General features: G+C 34.5%; 3 protein-coding genes across 3 annotated transcripts in view; 2 read left to right on the top strand and 1 right to left on the bottom strand.

The window, feature by feature from the left end:
* LOC135127346 (uncharacterized) overlaps positions 1–8,807 on the top strand; it is a 67,181-nt gene extending 58,374 nt beyond the window's left edge. The window contains exon 2 of the mRNA XM_064053791.1: positions 8,631–8,807. Coding sequence (XP_063909861.1) covers positions 8,631–8,807 — 177 coding nt within the window. The remainder of the gene's footprint in view (positions 1–8,630) is intronic.
* A 292-nt stretch (positions 8,808–9,099) lies between these two features.
* LOC135126532 (nuclear receptor-binding factor 2-like) lies at positions 9,100–10,532 on the top strand. Its single transcript, XM_064052557.1, has 3 exons — positions 9,100–9,248; positions 9,324–9,921; positions 9,970–10,532. Exons 1-3 carry the CDS (start codon positions 9,225–9,227, stop codon positions 10,179–10,181), a joined length of 834 nt encoding a protein of 277 aa, XP_063908627.1. The 5' UTR covers positions 9,100–9,224; the 3' UTR covers positions 10,182–10,532.
* A 38-nt stretch (positions 10,533–10,570) lies between these two features.
* LOC135126531 (transmembrane protein 127-like) lies at positions 10,571–11,979 on the bottom strand. Its single transcript, XM_064052556.1, has 4 exons — positions 11,823–11,979; positions 11,537–11,773; positions 11,321–11,488; positions 10,571–11,269 (listed from the first exon to the last, which is right to left on the bottom strand). The coding sequence occupies exons 2-4, from the start codon at positions 11,757–11,759 to the stop codon at positions 10,962–10,964; spliced, it is 699 nt and encodes a 232-aa protein (XP_063908626.1). The 5' UTR covers positions 11,760–11,773; positions 11,823–11,979; the 3' UTR covers positions 10,571–10,961.
* Positions 11,980–12,349: the final 370 nt, after the last annotated feature.

Genomic DNA, 12,349 nt, shown 5'->3' with positions numbered 1-12,349 from the left:
GGGCGCTAGTTATTTTTGGATGACAGTTCAAATTTGAATTTGATGCAATTGTTGTTTGTATGTAATTTTTGTAAAACACGCAAATGCATTGTTGTATACCATCCTGGTTAAACAGTGATACAAATTTCACCTACCACGAGTTCCCAACACAGAAGCAGAGGTTTTCCCCGTGAATAAAAAAGTATCACTCTTGGGGAAAATTTGAGAGGTTTGCATTCTTTAACTATTAAATAATATTATATTTTGCTCTTTCTTCTTAATATAGGTACGTAGTTTTCTTTTCACAACAAAAAACTTAAAACATGCTCAAAACGGTAAATTTTTGTAGAGAAATATGTATATATTTTGCAATTACGCTCCGCCCCTCGGTCTGACGACGAATGAAAATTTCATCACAATTGAGATCGAGACGGGTGGATCGTGCTTAAGCTTTGTTTTTTTTTCTTCTTAATATAGGTATATCGTTTTCTGTGAACAACACAATAGTTAAGCATGTTTTCAGTTTCTTATTGTTTTATCAAGAAAAGAAGACTTTGTATATTAAGAAAAAATGTACAAAATATAAGCCCCGCACACCCACTCGCTCTCAATTGTGATGATTTTTTTATTTATCATGAGTCGAGGGAGGAGCTTAGCTGCAAAAACCTCATTTTTCTACAAGAAATTACCATGTGAAATATGTTCTTGAATGAGTAAAATTTTGTAAAGAAATATGCACTTTGCAATTCAACTCCGCCGCTGAGTCTGCTAACGAATAAAAAAAATTCTTACAAATGAGATAGGGTGAGTGGGTGACACTTATATTTTGCCCTTTCTTCTTAATATACGTAGTCTTCTTTTCATAAACAACAACTTAAAACATATTCAAAAATGTTGTAGGGAAATATGTATTTTGCAATTACGCTCCGCCCCTTGGATTTATTTTAAATTACTTATAGTTTTAGTTGACCAACAAGATAGTTAAATATGTTTTTAGTTTCTTGTTGGGAAAAGATTTCGTGTATTAAAAAAAAAAAATGTTCCAAATATAAACCCCGCCCACCCTCCCCTCTCAATTGTGATGATTGATGAAACAAGTCATCAACCGCTAATTTCCAGCTAATCTATTTGGTATTGGAGTACGTTGATAAATCGGTCAACATACGCAAGTTAGCCCCTTAAACTTTGAGTAAATTTTCATTTTTATTTCACTAAAATTTTTGTCTTGATGATGTGTAACGCGATCAACAAGTGTGTAAGAGAGAGGTGTAAGAATTAACCGAAACCTTTTTTATCAATCAATAATCAACGAAAAACTTCACCAACAAATCAACAATTTCTTCTTACAGTCAAATTGGTCAAATGTCAGTGAAGGATAAAACTATCAACGCAGGCGACGCATTTAATATGCAAGCACAAAACTGTGATAACGTTGTTATTTTCGGATTTTCAAACCCTACTATCACAATGGAAGGGGTTTCAACTAATATTAAGCAATACGTTTCCATACACCAGTGGTAATATTTAAAGAAAATGAAAATGTATTCAAAAAAATTGGTCTAAAGAGTTTAGACAGTACTTCCCTCGCTGTCGGAAACTTGACGACTGCATGCCTATTGTGTTTTTTTTCTCATTACATTTTTGTAGTGGGAATTTAAAAAAAAATTGCGATGACGTCATCAACATTTTTGCAAGGACACGTATATCAGTTGGGATAGATGTAGTGTAATACTAAGAATAAAATTATTATATTCTCAAATTTTCGGGAAAATAAATTGGGTCGTTTTGAATATTGATTTGTAATAATCAATAAAATAACGAAACAATTTACTCACGTATACGTATCAGAGGCAACTGAAAATCGTGTATGTATAAACATTCTTAATTTAAGATGACAAGCGTAACAGCATACGTGAGAGTCAAACAGAGAAACTGTAAACAAAACGACCATCGGTTTTATTGCTTCGACTTCCGCTTATTATATAAAACATTGGGTTTTATTTTAATTCTTGACGGTGAAATTCACAATTGGTTGATTATAAACATGTCTATTTCACATTCGCGGAACCAAGTGAGCGCATAAAACAAATGCAGGTCTGTAATGTTAAAGTCGATGTAAATAAGCGTGCTACCCTTATGTTTCAACCGAGTTTTTCCTTTAACAAATTTTGTGTCTACCAAATTGGGTTAGTTGGGGTGTAATACTAATAATAAGTGTTGCCTTTAATTTAATCAATAAAATAAATTGACTTCATTAATTTTTTTGAACCACCTCTTAAGAAAATCTAAAAAATATGAATGGAATGATAAATCACAAGTACAAACTCATCATATTTTTTGCATTTTAGATAGGATTTATTCAGCAAAATTTAAGGGTGACGTCATCAATTTTTTTAGGAGGGATGAACAAATACATTTTGAACAAAAGTTTACCATGCTTATAATAACTTTAAAATATTCCCAAGATTTCAAAGCATTCGGTTTTGTAATTCCTGATTAAATCGATAAAATAAATTCACGCCTTCATTAATTTTTTTGAGTCACCTTGCATATGCAAATCCAAAAATATGAATGGAATGATAAATCACAAGTACAGACTCATCATATTTTGTACATTTTAGATACGATTTATTCGGCAAACTTTTGAGCTGACGTCATCAGTTTTTTGTAGAAGATAACCAAATATATTTTGACTAAAAATTTATTATGCTCTTTATAACCTTAAAACATCTGTAAGATTTCAAAGCATTCGGTTTTGTAGTTCCTGATTAAATCAATAAAATAAATTTACGCATTCATTAATTTTTTTGAGTCACCCTGTATATGCAAATCGAAAAAATTTGAATGGAATGATAAATCACAAGAAGAGACTCACCATATTTTGTACATTTTAGATAGGATTTATTCAGCAAAATTTTGTGGTGACGTCATAAATTTTTTAGGGGGGACGACCAAATACGTTTTGATCAAAAATTTACCATGCTTATGATAATTTTAAAATATCTTCAAGATTTCGAAGCATTCGGTTTTGTAGTTCCTGAGTAAATCAGTAAAATAAATTTACGCTTTCATTTATTTTCTTGAATCACCCTGTATATGCAAATCGAAAAAATATGAATGGAGTTGTGATAACCCAAACTTCCCGCCTTAAAAATTGACCTTGAAACAGTTTGAAAGGCCCGCGAAAAATTCAAAAATTCAAAGTTTGGCCTTGGCTGTGATCGTCTAACAAATAGGAACCTACGTTGTGTTTTTTTTTTGTTTTTGAAAAATGGCGGGAAGAAGTTCTTTCATACAAGTGCATACACTGTCGAGAGCGCAAGAAATAATAGACAAAATTGTTTTGGAGGGCGAGTACGGCACCCTCACAGGGGGAAAGACGCTTCGAAGATTTACTCCTCAGCGCAAAAACCCCCTTTGGTTTTTATTCCCGGACGACATATTATTACATTTCAAACACCTTAAGATATGTGAAAGAAAAACACTCGCGAATTGACAGACATACACACACGAAAAACGAACAAACGGAAATTCTGTACATTTGTTTGGAATCAATGCAAATATTGGAATATCACAAGTTTAATAAAACAAAGCAAAAACCGAATCAAGTAACTGGATGCAAGTACACAAGTTATTACAGGCGTGTGGCGGCCGATCTCTTTTCCCTTTTTAAGTTACGGCAGTTAATAGGAGCACAACAAAAGTACCCCTGGAGCGTTGTAGCATAAGCGGAGTCTGAGCTACCGGTCTGGAACTGTTCTCCCCCCGCGACGATGATTCTATCTATCGCAAAGCCTACCCCACACGCATATCCCATGACGAACTTTGCCCTGCGGAACTAGGCCATTACGGTCGTCCAACCCGCAAAGATCTCGACTATTGGGCCAAATCGAGAAATTCACAACGTCGGCGGCCGCCCCCTGAATCTATCCAAACCTGTGGACTTGTACAGGTGGCGCGATAAATCTCGCCAGCTCGACTAGGAACCAAACCTCGCTTCTGCCACGTTTTCTGTGTCATTTAACCTCAATTCCATTTTAAAACATTCAATCTCTTATAACTCTGATGTTAACAACAACTGAACAAGTGTTAAAGTTTCAAAGAGCAATAAACAACATTTAAATTCGCCATACAGTCTTGTGAAATCTTAAACAACAAATAATTCTTATGTGGGATTAAAGTTGGACATCAAATAATTTATATGATAGAAAACATTCATCAACAAAGTATTTACAAAACAAAACTTAGCAAGGATTTATGAGACGAAAGATCTGGTGTGAAATAAACTTGTACAAATAGAAATGTTATGTGAGGTTAGAACTGTAGAACATGAAATTTACGTTCAATTAAATTTATACAACAAATAAAATTACTGAGGTTAAGATTGTGAGATTAAGAAATATAGTACGATGTGAAAAATTGCAGAGTTAACATAATTTACAGGAGATTAATATTTGCCACACTTTATCAACAGTTCAAACAAAGAGTTTACATTATGCCAAATTATATCATGATCTAAATGATTGGTTACTTCAAAAATAATTTACTTTGAGAAGTTAAAATACTACGAACTGGTTACCCCAACAAAACACATAATAAACAAATACAAAAATATCCAATCATCGCTCCGAGGGAAAAAGCGTCTCGGTGATGTAAATCCCAAATCGTTGCGAGGAAAAAGCGTCTCGGTAACGTGAATTTTCTGTAGCGTTGGGGGCATGCCTTAATTAATTAATCAATCTGGCGTTGCGAAACATGCCCCGATGAATTAATCGTGATAACGATGATAACCACCTAAGGGGAGAAAATATCATAACCCCCCCGCCAGTCCGCAGTATAATGAACTTGTTTAACTGCCGTAAATGAACTATTAGCAATCTTGTGTGAAGAATTTAGAAGTGTTATAATGTAACACTTACGTATATGCATCCAGAGACCTATTCGTAATTAAACATAAGGTGTTTTTCCTGACTAAGTGAATTTCATGAAATCTTCTAGCAAATGGTTAATTTAAATAATCCTGATTGTTAAATTGTGTTTGCACTAGCTGACTATTAAGAAAAACTAGCTTGATTGGTGAATTTACAAACAAAGAAACAGATTCACAACACGTGTTCGCGTCCGACCGGAAGTCTGCAATTTTCGATTAAAGGGGCGCAAGAATTTACCGCGCGGGTTGGGGACAACTGTATCATTATGAAAAATACGTTTGATCGTCGTTAAACAAAGGCTTCCTCCCGTTTTATTAACTACCAAACCAACTAATTTAAACCTAGCTCTTACCACGTGGTTACACTTACACGAAACACACCAGAATGACACATTCTACCGCCATGCCGCTTTTCTACCAACCCTCTAACTGAAATTACCCTAGCGCTACGTGCTGCCATCTAACCCAAAGATCATGCAACTAACTCCTAAGCGCTACGTGCATTAGACCATCCATGCATATTTGGTTGCCTATGTTTAAGGATTTCCTTTTTGTGATTGAACTCTTTTTTTTTCAAATTAAAATTATTTAAATGTGATTTCGCGCCGTTGTCAATTAATTTCAGCGCGAAAAGTTTGATTTAAATTCGGTCACCACAGAGTGATAGATCACAAGTACAGACTGATCATATTTTGTTCATTTTAGATATGATTTATTCGGCAAATTTTCGAGCTGACGTCATCAAGTTTTTGGAGGGGATAAGCAAATATATTTTGACTAAACATTTATTATGCTCTTTATAACCTTAAAACATCTGCAAGATATTAGAGCATTCCGTTTTGTAGTTCCTGATTAAATCAATAAAATATATTTACGCATTCATTAATTTTTTTGAGTCACTCTGTATATGCAAATCCAAAAAATATGAATGGAGTGATAAATGACAAGTACAGGCTCATCATATTTTGTACATTTTAGATATGATTTATTCCACAAACTTTTGAGCTGACGTCATCAAGTTTTTGGAGGGGATAAGCAATATTTTTTGACTAAAGATTTATGATGCTCTTTATAGCCTTAAAACATCTGCAACATTACAAAGCATTCTGGTTAGCAGATTAAAAATTAAATTTCAAAATGTTGTTTTATAATTTTGATTTTTTTTCCAAAAATCTGGACGTTTCGGGTGAAAAGTCGATTCAGAGTTGTAAACTACATGTGTAGGACTATGTTATTTTATACAATTGAAAACCCATTTACTATGTACAATTTTGAAGTGACGTCATCGCATTAGTGGTGGGGATGATTAGAGAAATTTTGGTTAGCGTTTTACCATCTACATGATATTCTTAATATAAGTACAAAATTTCACAACAATCGGTCGAGTACTTTCGGAGATTATCTGTCTAATAAAAATCCAGGACGGCAGACGGACAGACGGACGGACAGACGGACGGACAGACGGACAGACAGACGGAAATGGGAGACCTATTTCTTCGTCTTCTAGGGGTCATGAAAGATCGAGAAAACGTAAAAGTAGAGAGTCGGCCGACGGACTCGATTACAATACTTCCTTTGCTTACGCTCGGGAAGTAAAAATTATCAAAAGGTTGGTTAAAATATGAATTGATTGATTTAGGTACAGTAGCGGTCATTTCTACGGAACCACTCGATAAAAAGTCAAGTTGGTAGCCCTGTTATCTAGTACTTTACGCCGAACGCGGTTGGTAGCGGTAGTTGATAAGGCAATCGAAACTAGCACAACACCAGAGATTTCTTAGTAACCTAGATACGGTGATCCTATGCAAAAGCGAACATACGTTCTTGGCCAACATGTACACTATGCGTTTTGCTTTCCATCTTCTTTTACAGCATGGGAACGCAGGAGTATGATTTTGTAGGTCTTTGTTTAAACCTAGCAATTTACGATTTTGCGCAGTAAACCCTTAAATTCTGCTAGCGCAAGTCGGTTCTTAATTCATACAATCGCCGGTGTTTGTGTGTTTGTTAGTTTGTTCTAAGAGATTTCTTAGGTTATAAGATTTATATCACGGTTATATGTTTAAATTGCATAGAATTTCTAAAAATGGGTTACAGAGTGTGTGTGTGTGTTGTATGCAAAGAAAGATCTAATAATTCTTTTGTTTCGCAAAAATATTTAAGATTTTTAATAATCCCGACATGAACAATGAGTGCATTTCTCAGGGATTACTAGATAATCACAAAATACAATTGATGAAGGCAATAGCGCAAATTTAAAATTATTAATTTAAAAGTCCGCTTGCAACACGAAGCAAAACTGGTAAATTTTGCTTCAAAACAGGCGAAAATAAGAAGTAAATTAGTAAAATACATTTTATTTAATGAGTAACTAAGATTACATTAAATCACCAATATTTAATAATAATGTTAATAAATTTATACCACAGCTGTACGTCTTTTTTCTTTTTCGTTTTAAGCTCTCAACATTGTGCATGCAAATAAATACAATACGATTCTCTATTTATGTTAGAAACGTTCGTGGCAACAAAAACTTTTGCCTATAAGAAAATTGTATTATGTCATTTTTCAAGAGTTTCGCCGGTGTGAATGATAAAGAAAAAGTACGAAAAAAGGGAAGTCGACAGTCAAATTTATTCCAACGATCTTGTCCGTGTAATATTTTAATCTTAACATTACAAATCATTTTGGAGATTGCTTAGAAACTTTTCGTTTGCCACTTGTTAAAAAACTCGAGTTATGATTCTCTTTTATACCATTTTAAATCAGTGCGCCAAATTATCAACCAATGTTAACAGTCGCTAGAATTAGACGATGATAACACTAGCATGTAGTGCACATTACAACGAGTAAGAGAAAGACAGAGAACTGAAAGTATGTCGACACTATTTTCATACATGTTTTTCCACACTTTGCTGCCCATGGCCGTATCTAGGTTACTAAGAAATCTCTGCACAACACGCAGTCATTTAATAGATAAGGTTGCCACATTGGGATGCCATATTGATACGTCACAAGGGGCTCTCAAATGGCGCGAAAATTGCCCGTTTTAAATACTCGAGTAACGCACTAAAAACGGAAACTTTTAATCAAGTGACCGCTTCTACTTCGCAAATTTCAATCCTGTGTAAAGAACAATTTAATAAACCTTAAGAAAAATGTTTTGCTGCCAGTAGAACTTGAAAATAACAAATGCGACGCTATTAACTGATTTTTTAATGCAAAAAAATCTGAAAATCTTTTTTCAGATCATTTACTGGTTTACTTTTTCCTTTCTAGTAATATATCAAAACATTTCATTTTAGCTTAAACACAAATAAATTTAATTTAAGGCAAAATAGGGTTACACGAGTCGCAGTACCAACACCAAACGTCAGAATTAGCGGTACAGATCGTACAGATTAAAGGCATCAGCTAATCGGTCACACCAACTCAAAATTACAAGTTACTAAAAATTCCCAAATAATACCAACCTCATTTTGACGTCACATGGGGCTGACACCTCTCCTCCCCCGTAAGCGATTTTGCCCACATACTCGTTTATGTGGTAACCTGTTCTCTATTAACTAACCTTGCACAACACGAATGTTTTGGTTGCCCTCAGCTATGCCGCACTGTATCCCGTGCAGACTGTATGTTCTGTTCATCTATTTATTAAAATAAAATATCTACATTGGGCCATCTAACCTGTCAAATTTTTGACACATATGTTTTCCCCCAGAAACCCGTCAAGGTCACATACACCAAACAAATTTTGAAAATTTACACTAGGGAGTGGTTCTATAGAAAAGATCGCGATTTTATATCCAGAATTTTATGGAGGGATCAGATTTTTGGGTTTTGGACCACTAAATATGTAGGTGGTATTAACACAAGTGAAGAAAATTCATTCAAATGACAAGTTTTATATGTCAGGTGAGTTGAGTGAGTCCAGTTTGGCATTTTATTGTGGTCTACTGGTTTAATTTTGTTTCAGAGAAACCGTTTTAGAACCACTGACCACTGCTAGCTGTACAAAATGACACCAAGCAACATTAAACGTATTTCCATAATATTCATTGTAAATGAAATTGTATTCACTAATTGTAGGTATCACCAAAATCTAAATAAAACAAAAAATTTACATATTACGAAAATATTGTTTATAAATAAAACTTATCATAGGTTATGTTTTCCTCTTCATCCCAACCGCCAATCAGCGCTCACGTGATATGACAGATCATTGACAGTTATTTTTATAGCAGTGCAACAACATTTTTGCTTTTATTTATATTTTTATGACAAATTTAGTTGTTAGCCAAGTTCGTCAACTACAATGGAAAATTCTCCATTAAATAAGGTAACTTTATCACACCGATATTCCATCCTGCGTAAAATTAGGTCATGACCTCTTGTTTTTGTTTACATGTTGTAGGCTCACCAGTTGGACAGACGGGCCGAAGCTCTCTTAAAACAGAAAAAATTCGACGAAAGCATGGAATGCCACAAAGACGCTATGCGATATTTGCACGATTCGCTACAGTTAACAGACAACGCACGGTCGAGAGAATCACTCCAGCTTCAGATAGACAGTCACCAAAAGCTCGTCGATTCGTTAAAAATAAAGAAAACGCAGTTTGAAGATTTGCGTCGGTATCAGGAATCGGTGAAAAACAGGGTTGTAAATTTTGAGTGTGAGAGTGGGGAGACGCTTCAGCAAGAAATTTATAGAACGATGGAAACACATGACTCTCTGATTGAAGTTCTTATTAAGAGGAACTGTGATGATGAATACATGGCGACGTACGTAACTGACGAGGAGAAAACTACCACTAGTGATACTTGTGATGGCCTAAACATTTCTGGGAAAAAACGACAAGTTGATGTAATGACACATCTGGAAGAGTTTAGAGGGTTGAGTGAAAAGTTACGAGAGTTGGTACAAGCGCTTGTAGTTCAACTGGAAGAGAGAGAAAACGAAATTGCGCGATTAAAAGCCACGGTTTATAAGTTGGAATGTGAGAAGAATAAAGGTAAAGTGATTTTTAATTGTAGATGTGTTTTCTAAAAAAGGTTTTTAGATGGCGCCAAGACTAGTAATACTTTGAAAGTGATTACTGACTCCTCTGGGGGTACTTCTCCATATGTGTTTTCACCATGTAGTGAGTTGAGTCCTGAAGTCCATGAGATTCGAGGTCTTCCATCTTTAGCTCCATTAGAAATGCCCAATTTTGACTTTTCGAGCTTAATAAAGAACACTAATAACCTGAACCTAAATGGTACAAATAACTGAATTGCATGAACTGTGCTTCAGGAAAAAATTGTTATGCATCCCTACAAGGGAAAGCCTTTATATTGGTCCTTAAAACTGAGAAACCACCAGAATTTGCTGACGTTCTGTTGATTTCTCTCGTGACCGATAAGTATTAATATTTACAAAAAAAAACAATGTAATTGTGTTCAAAATTGTGGTTGGAAACATGTAGCAAATTCAAATTTGGTGTTTATGTTACCTATAGTTGTTATTTTTAAATTATTTTATTTTTGTGAGGCTTTAATGAAAATATTTTTTAATCTATTACACCCTTTTAAAACTGATGTGAATATTAACTTGTTAAGTCAATAAACATTCAGAAAATTTTAAGGTTTTTTTGAGGAAGGTGAAATCAGAAAATTAATTAATTTAAAGTTTGTGAAAAATATATTGATGGATACATTCATGAAGCAAATAATTTGCATCAACATGAAACCTACATTAATTTGATAAAAATAATACATATCTGATGGAGTTACACCCTGTATACTGAAGTAATGCTATTTTTGCTTAACATACAGCATATCTGAAATTTGACTGAAAATTACGTTTCTTTGAGAAATTAAACAAAACAAGTTTCTACAGAAAAATTCCTATGGACTTTCACAGGTCATAAACAAAAATATATTCTCTTTGGTGACGATGTACCATCTTAATTAAGCAGACTAGAATTATAATCTATCACATAAAGTTTAGCAAAATATAGGTTCTAATGGTATATAGTTATGGTACTTTATTGTAGAGTTGGACAATCAGATATCAAGGGGTATAAGGAGGAGGAGGGACGTTATAAGGCGGCGGTGGTGTGGGACTATTGAAAGTATCTAAGCCATCATCAAACCCAATCAAGCACCTATCGTCATCCCTATAATACCCAACAGGATGATGCGCTAGTATCAAATTATAAAATATTCCAACCAACGCAATTCCACCAGCTGAAGCCAACAGATAAAACCCATAACCATATGAAACTGTAATATTGGTTTGAGAGTATAACTTGGCGAGCGAATCCTCTAATAACAATACTATGTAATATGATACGCTGACGATCGCCATTATCCACAATACTAAAACGTTTAATTAAAAAAAAAAAAAATAATACTAAGACAAAAGTATACCTGTGCATGTCCCAGGTACTGCATACTTTCTTATCATTCTATATAAAATACTTTTTGGACCAACAATATCAAGGAAAAACCCAGCCAGACTAAAAATGATTGCCATAAAACACAGAAGAATTGTTGTCCTCATCATATTTACAATAGTTGAATTAATAAAGTCGTAATCTACAAAACACAATCCAAATCATGTTCCTCAGACAATTTTCACGTTACCTGCGTAATTAATATCAGCCCCTGCATACCCAAACCAAAAAAACTGCCCCAAGCTGAGATTAGGTACAGCGACGTCTCCTGTCATGGTAAACCAGGTCAAGTCCACAAGGCTCATACTAATTAAAGTTATTGTTATCATATGGAATGTTGCCGAGATCAAATTGCGGTCATCGTCTTTGGGGTTTAGTCTTTGAAAAGCTGATGTTAGAAACGACCTTGGCATGGTGTTGGAATTACCTAAAATAACAGGAAGAAGGTTGATTTTGCGCCAATTAATAATGCTCACCTTGCACTAATCAATACTATTAAAGCATAATAATTAAGTGTGTCGGTTAATCCATGGTGAACAAAATGTACAACTGGGGGCAAAATGGTTAAAAATAACTATTCGAGGATATTTCGGCGAGATGTTTATTTTGACAAACGTCAAACGTCAAAATACGGTGACATCAGGTGTGCCAATCGCCAACTCAACGCACTGTGGGAGCAGTGGCGTACCCTAGAGCGCTCGGGCGATGGAGTTAAAATTAAGTTGAAAAATGAACGAAACAAAGTATAAAATTTTATTTAGATTAAGCATCTTCATTAAAGCCAATCACAAATGAATGATTCCAAAGGTGGACATCTTTTGAATATACAGTGCTTTTTTGTAGACTCGTGCTATATTAATTTGTGTCAAAAATGTCAAAATAATAGTGCTATATTTCTCAGATACTCAACATTATGACCTCGAAATGCTTCTGGAAAATCGTGGTTTATATCCTCAGATTACACTAAGATTTTCACGACAGCAGGAAAATTTCTGTTCCAAAG

This window comes from Zophobas morio, unplaced genomic scaffold, assembly GCF_036711695.1.
Source record: "Zophobas morio isolate AGI-343-1 ecotype UQ-CSIRO unplaced genomic scaffold, CSIRO_AGI_Zmor_V1 ptg000011l, whole genome shotgun sequence".
Taxonomy (NCBI): domain Eukaryota; kingdom Metazoa; phylum Arthropoda; class Insecta; order Coleoptera; family Tenebrionidae; genus Zophobas; species Zophobas morio.
This window is presented reverse-complemented; position numbering and strand designations above follow the sequence as displayed.

What these genes read in the sequence shown, in the direction of transcription:
- LOC135126532 (XM_064052557.1), top strand. Translation starts at nt 9,225, where the DNA reads ATGGAAAATTCTCCATTAAATAAG. An exon ending in AAAATTCTCCATTAAATAAG is followed by an intron (nt 9,249 to 9,323) that starts GTAACTTTATCA and finishes TACATGTTGTAG; the next exon opens with GCTCACCAGTTGGACAGACG. An exon ending in GGAATGTGAGAAGAATAAAG is followed by an intron (nt 9,922 to 9,969) that starts GTAAAGTGATTT and finishes AAAGGTTTTTAG; the next exon opens with ATGGCGCCAAGACTAGTAAT.
- LOC135126531 (XM_064052556.1), bottom strand. Translation starts at nt 11,759, where the DNA reads ATGCCAAGGTCGTTTCTAACATCAGCTTTTCAAAGACTAAACCCCAAA. An exon ending in GGCTGATATTAATTACGCAG is followed by an intron (nt 11,489 to 11,536) that starts GTAACGTGAAAA and finishes TGTGTTTTGTAG; the next exon opens with ATTACGACTTTATTAATTCA. An exon ending in AGTACCTGGGACATGCACAG is followed by an intron (nt 11,270 to 11,320) that starts GTATACTTTTGT and finishes TAAACGTTTTAG; the next exon opens with TATTGTGGATAATGGCGATC.